General features: G+C 33.6%; 6 protein-coding genes and 2 non-coding genes across 8 annotated transcripts; 2 read left to right on the top strand and 6 right to left on the bottom strand.

Moving 5' to 3' along the window:
- Positions 1–1,460: 1,460 nt before the first annotated feature.
- NAEGRDRAFT_t840 lies at positions 1,461–1,531 on the bottom strand. The gene has a single exon. It is a non-coding gene; the product is annotated as a tRNA-Gln (tRNA).
- Positions 1,532–1,658: 127 nt separating this feature from the next.
- On the bottom strand, positions 1,659–2,415 carry NAEGRDRAFT_60048 (uncharacterized protein). The gene has a single exon (XM_002668919.1). It carries the CDS (start codon positions 2,403–2,405, stop codon positions 1,758–1,760), a length of 648 nt encoding a protein of 215 aa, XP_002668965.1. The 5' UTR covers positions 2,406–2,415; the 3' UTR covers positions 1,659–1,757.
- A 326-nt stretch (positions 2,416–2,741) lies between these two features.
- NAEGRDRAFT_76117 (uncharacterized protein) lies at positions 2,742–3,863 on the top strand (the record flags this gene model as incomplete). The annotated part of the gene is made up of 1 exon (XM_002668900.1): positions 2,742–3,863. One exon carries the CDS (start codon positions 2,742–2,744, stop codon positions 3,861–3,863), a length of 1,122 nt encoding a protein of 373 aa, XP_002668946.1.
- A 53-nt stretch (positions 3,864–3,916) lies between these two features.
- NAEGRDRAFT_t839 lies at positions 3,917–3,989 on the bottom strand. Its single transcript has one exon. It is a non-coding gene; the product is annotated as a tRNA-Ala (tRNA).
- Positions 3,990–4,163: 174 nt separating this feature from the next.
- NAEGRDRAFT_76118 (GCN5-related N-acetyltransferase) lies at positions 4,164–4,811 on the top strand (the record flags this gene model as incomplete). Its single annotated transcript, XM_002668901.1, has 1 exon — positions 4,164–4,811. One exon carries the CDS (start codon positions 4,164–4,166, stop codon positions 4,809–4,811), a length of 648 nt encoding a protein of 215 aa, XP_002668947.1.
- Positions 4,812–4,865: 54 nt separating this feature from the next.
- Positions 4,866–5,423, bottom strand: NAEGRDRAFT_76119 (uncharacterized protein; the record flags this gene model as incomplete). Its single annotated transcript, XM_002668920.1, has 1 exon — positions 4,866–5,423. The coding sequence occupies one exon, from the start codon at positions 5,421–5,423 to the stop codon at positions 4,866–4,868; it is 558 nt and encodes a 185-aa protein (XP_002668966.1).
- Positions 5,424–5,783: 360 nt separating this feature from the next.
- Positions 5,784–8,821, bottom strand: NAEGRDRAFT_76120 (uncharacterized protein; the record flags this gene model as incomplete). Its single annotated transcript, XM_002668921.1, has 6 exons — positions 5,784–6,247; positions 6,298–7,149; positions 7,283–7,305; positions 7,527–7,813; positions 7,864–8,240; positions 8,299–8,821. The coding sequence occupies 6 exons, from the start codon at positions 8,819–8,821 to the stop codon at positions 5,784–5,786; spliced, it is 2,526 nt and encodes an 841-aa protein (XP_002668967.1).
- Positions 8,822–10,430: 1,609 nt separating this feature from the next.
- On the bottom strand, positions 10,431–13,308 carry NAEGRDRAFT_76121 (uncharacterized protein; the record flags this gene model as incomplete). Its single annotated transcript, XM_002668922.1, has 2 exons — positions 10,431–13,046; positions 13,102–13,308. The coding sequence occupies 2 exons, from the start codon at positions 13,306–13,308 to the stop codon at positions 10,431–10,433; spliced, it is 2,823 nt and encodes a 940-aa protein (XP_002668968.1).
- Positions 13,309–13,326: the final 18 nt, after the last annotated feature.

Consider the following 13,326-nt stretch of genomic DNA (forward strand, 5'->3'; position numbering starts at 1 on the left):
CCGATCTCAACATTCCATGAAATGTTCTTTCGAATAAAATTGCATGTGTGCGATCACTTTTATATGAAGTCAATGAAAGGTCAATACTTCCATCATCATAATCAATATCATTTTCATCATTTTCTTCTTGTTGGCTCAATTTTTTCAAAGAGGCCGATGTTAATCTTGCATTTCTTGTTTTGTACATTTTTTTATGAATTTTAAAATTTAAATTTTATTTTTAGAATTTATTGAAATTCAGAGAATTCCCAAGAGGAAACTATAAATAATTTTATGTGGTTACCTTACTGTTAATGTGGGTGAGATATTGGTCAAGTTGAATTGTGAAATGAGATTTTGTTTACAATGAAAATCAGTCAACTTGTAAAATATTAAATGTGCTTTTAGTTTAAATTTAAAAAATTGGTGGACATGTTGCTGTAGAATAATAACCTTGTAGCAAGAGTGAATGAATTCTTTTTTTTCGTATGAGCATTAGAAAGAGTTTATTGAACATTAAACTTTCCAGCAATGGTGTTGCAAATTAAGAGTTTTATCTGGTAGTAAGTAAATTCTATTAGTATTGAATCCGCAGAGGTCGACACTACTATTGGCTGGTCCAATTATATGAACAACAGAATAATACATGGATATAATCAATTATTACTATTTTATAATGATAGAATTTATATAGTAACAACATTCAATATTGTGTTTGTACTAAATATCAGAAACATATCTTTGTATGTTAAGGAAATCCTTAGGGTAGAACGACAATGTTTTAAGGCCCTATTATGATCTCTTTTTCATTATTCAATCCATGGAAAGATAACTCTTTTGAGCCTTACTTGATGTTAGTCATCAGTTGAATAATTATTGGAGAGGTATTTGGTGATTATTGTTATCCTCACTGTCGATTATTTCCCCGTGTATATTTCACCACCCCAATAGATTTGGTGATAGTGATGTAAAGATGACAAATAATTAAAGATATTATCGTTATGACGAATGTTTATGATTTATTGGATGATATTCTCTCTGAGGAGAGATACCAATACTGAAATCCAAGAACCCAAGATCAATTGCTTTTTTAACATTTTTCACCACAACGAATGCACTTGACAGAGTAAGAACCATTCTTAGTGTTGGTCTTTTTACAATTGGAACACATGGTAAATCTACAACCCTTACCACACTTGTACCCACAGGTGAAATTGGATGAAGAACAGACGTCACACTTGGTCATTTTTTTATGTTTGTTATTTTGTCCTCTTGATAATTAGCACGAGTTCATTAAATAGCAATTTTATTGTGAGACATTTATTCACCTTCTAAAATATGATTAGATCTGAGATAAATAAAAGGGTGCTCTGAAATTTTGTCAACTGAGTTCCAGGGATTTCCTTGAACTTTTACCATGTTCATGCATTTACCATGTTCATGTGAAATCAATTAAAAAATTATTACGCTCGCCACGTTTACCGTCTCGGGAGGAATCGAACCTCCGTCAATGGATTCAAAGTCCACTATGCTACCATTACACCACGAGACGAGCACATTAACGTCAAATTATTAATTGTATTGTTTCTAAAAATTTTTGAAACAGGCAAAGAATTGTTTACCGTTCAACGGAGTGGTGATGGTACTTTTTCGTTTGTAACAATTAAAATAATAAATGATTTGTTTACATCTGCTTTTATTGTGACTTCCAACAGCATCCAAGTACACTTGCGTGTTGAAACTTGGAGTATTGGTGTGGAGAATTTGGTTCAGAGGATTTATGGATAAATCTTTTGTGGCTTACCCATGGTTGCCTTAATGTTGGCAGCACCAACGTTTTGCCAGTTCTTCTTCAACAAGGAAACCAAGAAGTTCAAAGCAATAGTTACGTTTTGTTGGACTTCTTCTTCTGGCATTTCAACGTTACCAATAGCAGTAGCCAAGTTAATTTCCTTCTTCAATTGGAATTTGACAGTCTTCTTCAATTCTTCAATCTTAGCAGGGATATCATCATTTTGACCCAAGACGAGAGGGAACTTACCGGCCTTGGACAAACCAGGACCTAACAATCTAGGAATTCTCTTGATCAAAGAGTCAGAAGCCAAGAAAGCATCATAGGAGTCAGCCAACTTCTTGACAATCTTCTTGTTCTTATTGGTATTCTTCAAGTCATCAACAGTCTTGAATGGGATACCTAATTCCTTTGCACGTTCGCAATGGTTGTGGTCACCCAAAATACAGACCTTCAAGTTCTTCTTGACGTAGTTTGGCAACTTCAAAGAACCATTGAAACGCTTATCCTTGGATGGATCGTAGTTCTTCAATTTGATTTGGAGATCAACGGTTTGAACGAATTTTCTCTTATTCTTATCAGTCAAAACCTTTTGAACGCTTTCTCTGAGATCGTCACTGCTCAACTTGGACATTTTAGATGTACTTGGTGTGGGTTAATAAAATTGAAGGGAAAAATAGGATACTCACTTTCTGTTTTTTTTTCAGCAAATTTTTAAAATATTTTGCACAGTTGCTTTTTACAATGAAAATATTTTTAGCAAGTATTTAGGCACACCAGCCAAATTCAACATATTTTTTCACCTTCAATTCTCTGAACGAAAATCAATTTTTTAAGATATTTAACCATTGTAAACACTTGTATATCTTCAATCTGCTCCTTATTCTTTTTCCTCGTATCCTTTCACTCTTGCTTCTCTAATCAATCTGTAAGAAGGTTCATACTTAAAAATTAAAGAAACAAAGAAAAAATGCAAACAGTCAACTTGAACCATGATGAAATGTTGATCGCTGCTCTATTTTCACTTGATCATCGAGACATGTTGCTCGGGAACATCTTCCCCTTCTGTTCCAAGTCTCAATTAATTGGAGAAATAATGCTCGTCTGCAAAAGATGGTTCAATATCGGTTTGGAGGTGGAAATACATTTCAAACATAAACAATCATTCAATTGTGAAATCAAGTATCATTATACTTGGGTGGACTATTGTCAATCATTATCGAGTCACTTTGTTACCGAGTTGAATTTCATCAAACCAAAAGTGGAAACCATAGAGACAATGATCAGCAGTTCATCTTTTACAAAATTAAAAAAGTTAAGGATGGGTTGCTGTGGTAATGAAGAGGATAATTGCATAATCATATTGGAATTGATTGAAAAATCAGAGTTTGCCAATCGTGTTAACTTCCTCGAATTGGAAAGCTTTAAAATGGGAGATGAGGGGATAAAAATCATTGCAGAAGGTACTAAATTCAAAAATTTAACTAAATTGAGCCTATGGTTCTGCAATATCACTCTTGAGGGGTTTAAAATGTTGGCATCCAATTCTAAATTTTCAAAACTTGTAAAACTAACTTGTACAGAACTAGGTGATGAGGGATTCAAATACTTTTGCCAAAGTCCACACTTTTCCAATATTGAATATCTCAATGTTGGCCTCGGTTCGCTTTCTAATTTAGGCATGCAATATTTCGCCTCGAGTCCATACTTGAAAAAAGTCAAAACCTTACTATTGGACAGTAATGATTTTACTGCTGAAGGAGTAAAATCAATATGTCAAAGTGATAACATACAAAGTGTAGAATATTTGGAAATGGAATACTCTCCAATAGGAGATGATGGAGTGAAATATTTGGCTGAAAGTCCAAAGATGAGAAATTTGAAATGTTTAGGAATTGCTTCAACTGATACAGGAAACCAAAGTGCAAGATATATTGTGGATTCACCATATTTGGAAAACCTTTGTGAGCTCTATTTCGAGCACGATTTTTATTTGGATCCCTTTTATTATGGACAGGTTATCGCTGAAGAAGGAGAGCAATTATTGGCAAAATTTAACAAGCAAAAAATCAACACTGAGGCAGGGTTATAATTTTCAGAATAATATTCAATTTATTTTCAATTAAAATCACAACTTGGCAAAAGTGGAGTCATAGGGAATCGAACCCTAGACCTTCTGCATGCAAAGCAGACGCTCTACCAACTGAGCTATAACCCCTTCTTGAGTATTTTACTAAAACAATACCCTAGCAGTAACAATACCAGTAACTGTTTTCTTTTGCGTTGTTATGGAAGTTTATTACACCACTATGGAAACACTTTCAAATTCAATTGCAACCTTCAATAAATGATAATTATATATAATCATGATTCATAAAAAAAATACTTGAAAATGAATTTTACAAACATTACCATTAGAAAACCATCACTTACCACTGAAGATGATGTTTCTCTCTTGACCTCCGTTGCCAAGACATTATTTTACGAAGCATTTCATCAAGATAACACTGAAGAAAATATGAGAGATTATTTAGAACAAGCATTTAACACAACACAACAAGTGAAAGAATTGACCGATCCTAATGTGTATCTTTCATTTATTCAAGTTGATTATGATAATGCATTGGAAGAGTATCTAAAACAAAAGTGCACTCCTGAAAGAATTGAATTCCTAGATTCGAATATGTCCTTTTATGAATCTAATCAAAAGAAACTTGTCATTGCTTATAGTAAATTGAACTATGGCTCATTCGAACCATGTTTGAAATATCAAAATAAGGAAACTATTGAATTATGTAGATGTTATGTATTGAAGGAATTCCATGGAACATCAATCGCTCACAAACTAATGCAAGAATGTTTGAGAGTTGCAAGGGAGGAATTTGGTGGAGTTTGTAAATCAATTTGGTTGGGAGTTTGGGAACATAATTTGAGAGCTAAGCGATTTTATGAAAAATTCAAGTTTGAAAAGGTTGGTGAGCATGTTTTTGTGATGGGAGATGATCCACAAAGAGATGAAGTTTATGAATTAATTTTGTAACTTGACAAGGTGTGAAAATTTATTGTTAAATAAAGATATTTATTAATTGGTTACCTAAAAACCAAGGAATGAAACAATGGCAAAAATCAAAGCAACAGCAGAAACACCAATCATTTGAGCATTACTTTGCTTAACACATTTTTGAACAATGTTATAGCTTGATTGACAAGTGTCAACTGGAATAGCTACACCACTAGCACCAGAAGTACCAGCAGTAGTACAGGCAGTATCAGTATAAGTAATCCATCTACATTCATTGGTATACTTGTATGAGTATGAGCCAGAAATATAGCAGGCACCCAATTTATAACGAGTGACAGATTTAACATCACCAACACATGTGCTATTATCATATTCAGAGGTGAACATGAATCCATTAACAGTGGATGGATAGGCAGAGACACAAGCACTTGTATAGTAATAATTCTTAGTGGCAGTACAAGCAGTGGTAGCATTAGATCCAGTACAAGCAGATGCAGGAACAGTCTTTTCATAGACATAGTTGGCAGCTGAACAAGAGCTATCAGTAAAGTAGGTGAAGGTTTGGTATTGAGCAGAGACAAGACCTAACAGAGCAATGAATGCAGCAATGAATAAGAGAGTTGATTTCATTTTGTTTTTCTGTTGAGTTGTGTGTAATTCAATGTTGTGTGATGTTTTATAGGCCAAGTGCTTTTCTCAGTTTACCAAAAGAAACATTGAAAATGAACCATTTATGGTCAGTAAATTTGTTTAATCTCTCAGAGCAAGGTTGATATGTTACATGAGTAAAATACTGTTCTGGTATCATGTCAACATTTTACCTTCCTTACCCTCAAATCCATCAAGGAATAAACTCACCTAAAATGGCTAGTAGTTGTTTTGTAACCATGAGGTCAACTTGTTGTGAATACATTTTACAATAAATTGTTTTCATGTTAAATTATTTATTGTTAACATGTTATTACTTCTACATTAATACTATTATTACAATTATCTTTGAGGAATATCTGGTAAATAATTTCCAAGACTATACTTGCTGTTTACAGAGTTCTTTTCAAGATAAACTCTATAGACATCTTCGTATTGATTGAATGGACACAAACAACAACCACCTTCACCTCTTTGTGGTTCATCTGCAGCAGATGCTTTTGAAGATTCCTTTCTCAACCAAAAGGCTCTGTCGAAGGATTTCAAAAGAATTTCATCAGCCTTTCCTTCATCATCAAAATAGTTTGGATACTTGTCCTTAATAGTATTATAGAATGAATCTAATTCGGCGTGAGTGTTGAATTTAACAGAGTTAACATTATTAAAAAGAGGCTTTAACTTGTCAGTTAATTCCATACTCATATCACAAACACCCTTCTTCTTCAAGTTATCAATGTAAATCTTTGAGGCTCCTTTCAATTTACTCTCAAAATCAATTCCAATCTTTTCCAAAACAGCTTGGGTAACTGTAATTGAAAATTTTAAATAAAACGTATAATGAATTATAGACACTTACAGTGTTGGCAGTTATTCTTCTTGTTATCATAGGTTTGTGTTCCATTCCATTCACAACAAACTTGAGCAATCATATCCAAGCAGCGGTGAATATCAGTTTCCTTTGTAATCATTACAAGATCGAAGGCAAAAATGGCCTTTGATGACGAATTCTTTCTTACAATAGCAAGAGCATTATCATTCCATTCGACATACCAATTTCCGACAATTAAAGCAGTGTGAAACATTCCAAATTGTAAATCTTTTGTAAAATTGAGAGTGTGACCAAGTCTTCTAATCAATCTCATATGTGATGATTGTTCTAATTCAGTAAGCACAAACTTGATTCTCAATCCAGGTTTTGTATGTTTGTTTCCTCCCATAGCTCCCATTCCTAAATCTTGATCCATTTCTGTGGCTGGGTTAAAGAATTTGTATTTAAATCTATCAGTGAGAACACAATTTTGTGCAATAGTTTGAATTTTCTTTGGGTCAACTCCTTCAACTTTTCTCAACTTATCCACACAATAACCGACCCATTGCTTTTCGATATCTGTCAATTTGTTATCAGGAAATTTTGGAACAGCACTCTTATGGTTGATATTAGATCGATGATATGAAGTAATATCTTCAGAAACACCTTCAGTTAAATCTCTATTCAATTGCTCATCAACTTCAAAGGAGAGAGTTTCATAGTTCCGAGATGTTTTATCATCACTGTCGTTTGGTGTATTACTATCGCCAGAAGGATTATTGCTACTACTAGTTCCATTAGATGAAGAAAATTCCGTATTATGACTAGAGAAGGCTGATGAATTCTTTTGTTTTGGATCTTCACCAGCATCGTCATCGTAATCATTAGAGAAGGATTGAGCTGTTATTATTTGTTGTTATTTGTTGTTATTGTTATTGTTATAATAAATATTCAATGATGATGATTAATATCAAAACGTGATGATCAGTGGTTGAAAATTATCTATGGATGATGAACAGCGGAAATAACCTACCTGGACTAACGCTCGAAAACAGTCTACGAATGAAAGACATTTTTATTGGTGATGAAAAAATCCAAGTACCCACCGCCAATACGTGTTAGTGTTTGAAATCTCTTCTGTTACTAGTCCATTCATGAATTATTGGTTATGTGAAGATTGAGTTGCTGTCTTTGTCTTTTGAGTTAATGGAGCTATGGTTGCTAGAACGTGTTGAATTCTGTCCTTGTTGGATCTGGAAATTGATGGTGATGGAAACAGTTCAGAGTGATCATAATCACCACCTTCCATAATGTTTTTCGTAACTCTATCAATTTCTTGGGAAATGAAAGGTGAGAGAAGCTTCTTTCGTTCCTTACTTTCTAATTCTCTCTTAGCTAGCATCAACTTATGCTGGTTAATGGTTTGTTTAATATGGTTAATTTGATTCCTAGATTTTAACTCATATGCATTTGGTTCAAACTCAGTCTCTTCATAGTGATGGACTGATACATTGGATAGATCCATTTTGCTTTGATTGTGAGTGATATCATTTTCATTAATATTCTATTCCATTAATTGTATTTGATATTCAATATGACATTTGAATAACTTACCACAAGAGATTGCCACTCTTTAGCGTTAGCTCTCTCAAATTTAGTGTTTGAACCTCCACTTAGTGTTACTTTTGATTTTGAAAACATTGATTTTGGAGTAGTTGTTCCTGCTGATCTAGGTTTAAGAGTAGTTTTCTTTTGAGAGGTTGTCTTTGATTCATTCTTTGGAGTCTGTGATTGCTGTTGCTTAATAATTGTTGAAATGCTGCTGATTGGTGTGATATTTTGAGCCATTAAATAGTCATCACTATACGCCTGTTTCTTTCTTGCACTAGCACGATCCGAAGACTTTGGTGTTTCCAATGATTGAAATGCTGATGATATGATTACATTTCTAGACTCTGATACTGTCTTTGAGGGAGTCGTTCCAGTATTATCTTTCCTTTTCAGAATATCAGAAATGTTAACGCTCACTGTTGCTGGCTGATTATGGACGATGAATAATGTTTGAAGGAGTTGGAGTTTGTTCAAATGTTTTAGGTTCACTTGTTGAGAAATGAGAAGGAGTATGATACTTAGGAGTGGATGGATGTTGACTAGTAAGAAGAGCATTCTCACTTTCAAAGCTTCTGCTATGACTTGATGAAACACTCTGATTAGAAGGTGAATTACATTTGCTGCTGTTACTAAAATTACAAGGGCTTGTTGTTTTTAAGCTATCATTTACATTGGATTCATTAATAATTTGTGTAATTAATAATTTGGTTGTGCTTCCTCTTCTCACCATTTGTGGTTTTGGTCCATCGACCTTCTTCATCAATAAACTAGCTGGTGATGTATAAGGAACACCAGTAATTGAAAATATTTTGGAGGTTTTCTGTATGGATCCACTTGGATTTTCCAACAAGTTTGATAATAATACATGATCCTCGTTGATGTTTTCTTCTCCATTTTCCTCAGCCTTAGAACTCTCCTCAATATTGTTGTTGTGACTCTTCATTGTGTGAGAGTTTTCCATTTTTTTGAAATGTTTAAAGCTATAACCGTCGTCAGTTGAACGACTCAATAGTAACTCTTACTATAATCATAACAATACATTAAGGTTGTCTCCAATTGCTGTATCTCGTTTTGAACACTCTAATCAGTTCATCATTGAGCCATTGAATTCATCAAATTAATAAAACTAATTTTAAAAGCTTCAAATAATACTAAGCTAATAGTTTCTAATGGAAACGCTTTGACCCAGTAAGCTAACCTTCCTTTCCGTAATCATCATGATCATTCAATTATTAAAACCATTCATTAAATATTTAAATTTTCAATGCAGCAAAGAATGACGTCACAGTTTCGGTTTGCGCTTTTTTGAAAACTACGTGTTTGAACAAATTCCTCATCAAAAAAATGTCCCAACAACAAGAGGAGAGTGTTGCTGCAACATCTTCTGCAAGTGTTGTTCCATCATCATCGGCAGTGAAAGTTAATAATCAAGGCATGATCGTACCTTGTGAATTTGTAGTATATGCAACCTTGTTTCTTCGTGAGTTTAATAGAGTGATTATTGGAGGAGGAGGTGGACACGGAATACCAAACAAAATAATTGTTTTAAAGTTTGATTATGAACAAAACAGTGAAAAGCCAGTTACTGTTGAGTGTGATTTTGAAACAGGAGATGAAGTTGTTTGGAATTTGAAATATGAAATTATTAATGATATTCCTCATATTGTTTATGCATCATTGGACAAAATACACTTGCTTCAATACAACATTTCAGAAAAACAATTCAAAGAATTGGATTCAAATACATTGTACAGTAATATTGATGATTTGGGAAAGAAAATTTGTGATATTAATTCTAATGGATACATTGTAGCAAACGATGATAATAATACTCTTTATTTATACAAGATTGAAGATGAGAAAATGAAATTGATTACTTCTGTTGAACAAATTACCAAAAAGAATATTAGTGATATGAGTTTATCGAGAGACAATATTTTGGGTATTATTTCAGAGGATAAGGCTATTAAAATCCTTCAATTGAAGGAGGATTTAACATTCCAAGTTCTCTTCTCCAATGGAATTCCAAATATTACTCAATATCCAAAGCAAGATTTCAAATTATGTGCATTCCCAAATAATAGCAATGTATTTTATACACTTCATACATCAAGGTCGTGTCCAACATTTATTTCTACATACAAGGTTGAGAATGGTGTTGTGACTCAAGATTCTACAAGAGAATTGTTAAAGAGACCAGCAACAGCATTTTCTGTTTTAATTGAAGATGGAAAGGAATATATTTCTTTGGGTGTTGATGGAGGTGTTCAATTATTCAAACAAGGAAAACATATTGGAAAGAAGCTTAATATCCATAGTGAAGCCATTACATGTATGAGTATTTGTAAAGATACGGTAACAGATAAGGCCTCAAAGAAAACTCAACAAGTACACATAAGCAGTGGTTCGATTGACAGATCTATCTCTGTTCAACATTTGAGTGCTAACAAGACAATCTCTACATCTTACTTGACCTACTTGCTCTACATTGTTGCCTTAATTTTGCTTATTTTTGCAGTTTTGTACGCTAAGGTACATTATGGAGCAAAGGAATAAATTTATTCAAATTATTACACTTTTTGGTTTAAAATTGTGAAAAGTCTGATTTGCTTGGAATCAACCCAAGGAACACGTGTTGACATCTTGACATAAACACATCCCCAAACAAAAGTAATAATAAATGTATCAATCTTTGGATTTCCTTGGAAAGTTCTAATGATAATTGTGTGAGGAACAGGTAATAAACCAACCAAAGTAGTATTCTTCAAATATACAATAACATCTTCCTCAGTAGCATATTCCTTAGAACAAATTCTTTCAATATCAGGTGAAAGAGTATTAATAAGTGTAATGATAGTATAAATTGGAAGTCTTGGTCTCCATGATTGAACCCATTCATGTGTTGGTAGGAAAGGTTCAGGTAATGGTTGATTTTGATTTTCAGCAATCTTCTGTTCATGTCTCTTTAAAATAGCTGTTCTAATTGGTTCCAATTCTGGATCCTTTTCAAGATCTTGGAAGAGTTTACCTCTTCTAAGAATTGAATAAATAACATGCACATTTCCTTCATATTGGTATTGAATGATATTGTTAAAAACTTCTAATAATAGGGCTACAAATTGATGATTTCTTTCACTACTGTAAAGGAATCTTGGAGAGGCAAATGCTTCGAATAAGTTCAAAAGTTTAACACTTGAAAGCATGGTTAAGGATTTGGTATAAGGAGAAATGTTGGCAATGATGGTGAGCATACAATCGTACAATCCACGAATGGCTCCCTTATCAGTAACCATGACCTTGTTAAAGAACAAGATCAACAAATCAGCATAGTTACCTTCGAATGCAGGAACATCTAATGGAGCTGTGATCTTGTATGGTTGATTGAGGGCAACACCGAATTCTCTGTTACCACTCAATAATAAAACAGTGAATGAGGCTAATTGAACAATAGGGAATTTGGTAATTTGCTTACTATGAAGTTGGATGATGAAAAGCAAAGGAACCAAAAGATCAGTAATATTCAATTCCTTACAAGCAAAGATTCTGAAAACTGGAGCTTCTCCAAGAATCAACCAGAAGAGCAACAAAACTTCCTCATAGAATTCAATCAATTTTTGAGAACTTGGTAAATATGTATAATGAGAATCAACAACATTTCTCAAGAGAAGTGTAAGCTTGGAATATAAATGAGTCATATCTACAGTATTGTTGAATTGATGTTGTAAAATTTGATGATAAATATTAGTTTGATTCTTTGGCTTGTGTTGCAACAACACTGACATCATGTGCAGAGAGGTTTCGATATATTGAGTGTAGTAATCAGTGAAAAGTTGGGATGAATATGGAAGAGAACCTCTTGGATCATAAGCTGTCACAAAATTCAACAAAGAGTAGAGTAAATTATGAGCATTTGGAATCTTGTCAGAAACAGCAATACTCAAGAATTTGTTATCATATTCAGCGCAGATTTCAGCATCCTGGTATAAAACACTTGAGAAACAGGTGAGCATACATCTCAAAATATCATTTCTATTTTCCATTTGCTCCCATGATGCAGAACGGAGTGGCTTACCATGTGTGGCCATACCAGTTTGCCACAAAACTGATTCATCCAAAGTATCAGTCTTAATCAAAATTTGTTCTTCGTGCAATTGACTAATTGGAACAGTAAAATCAGGAAGGAACAAACATCTCATCAAAGTTTGAATCATAACTTCAGCAAGACTGGTTGTAAGATTAGTGTCAGCAATTTTCAAAATTGGAAGAAGTTTGCTGGCTGATTCTTGAGTAGTTTGAACAACTGATGTGGATTCTTGTTGAACTGGTTCTTGAGAAGCTTCAACTGGTGTAGCTTCTTGTTGAGTTGTTTCTTCTTTAACTTCCTCTTGTTTTGGTTCCTCTGGAGTTGTTTCTTTAACTTCCTCTTTTGGTTCTTCCTTGGTTTCTTCTTGTTTTGGTTCCTCTGGAGTTTCTTCAACTGTTTCAGTGGTTGTTGATGATTCTTCAGTTGTAGAAGCTTGACTAGAAACCTCTGTTGGTGTTTCAGTTTTTTCTTCCTCAACTACTTTTTCCTCTTCCTTTGCATTTCCTCCCTTCTTATTCTTTTTCTTATTCTTCTTTTTCTTTTTAGAACTTGTTTCAACAACTGGTTTTGGTGTTTCCTTTGGTGTTTCTTTTGGAGTTTCCTTTGGAACTTCAGGTTCCTTTTCCTTGACAGGTTCTTCAACCTTTGGTTCTACTGTTTCCTTTGGTGGTTCAGTAGTAGATTCTGTTGATTTTTCTTCTGTTGTTACTTCTGGTTGTTCTTCTAATTTTTCTTCAACTTTTTCCTTCAATTGTTCAATTCCTTGTTTGATTTGTTCGATTTGTTCAGTTGTTGCAGTTGAAGCTGGTTCTGTTGGATTTTCTTCCGATGGAGTTGTGGTAGTTGTGTCTGGTGTTGTTTCCTGTTGTTTTGTTTCTTCTTGCTTTGTTTCGATTGGTTTTGTGGCCCCACCAACTACAGATTGCAAACCTGCAGATCCAGGTAAGACATTATTAAAGAACAAATCAGTAACAAATCCATCATTATCATGTTCAAAAACAAAAGGAAGAATCCTTGTTAATAGGTGAAGAGAATTCTTGGCGCTAGTACTCTCAGCAGAGTAATTCTTTGGCTGTGAAAAAAGGTATAATTGTTCAATACACTATTATCATTGCACAATAGGAGATAAATTTAACATTAAATTTTGTAAAGCTTACCTTATATATTATCGTTCCTAGATTCGCAGGTTGTGATATTCTCAAAGAACGAATATCATCAGGTGTAATAATCGAGAAAATATCATCAATAGACAAAGGTTGGATGAATAGATGTTTCCAAAAATTGTGTTCATTGTGCTTTATGTAATTTTCTCCCAACTTGGAGAACATAGTCTTGAATTCAATCTTTGAATCGGATGATCCCATTCTTGATGATCAATTAAT

This window comes from Naegleria gruberi, assembly GCF_000004985.1.
Source record: "Naegleria gruberi genomic scaffold NAEGRscaffold_91, whole genome shotgun sequence".
Lineage (NCBI taxonomy): Eukaryota > Heterolobosea > Eutetramitea > Acrasida > Naegleriidae > Naegleria > Naegleria gruberi.

Excerpts from the sequence above, each read along its gene's own strand:
- NAEGRDRAFT_60048 (XM_002668919.1), bottom strand. The coding sequence starts at position 2,405 with ATGTCCAAGTTGAGCAGTGACGATCTCAGAGAAAGCGTTCAAAAGGTT.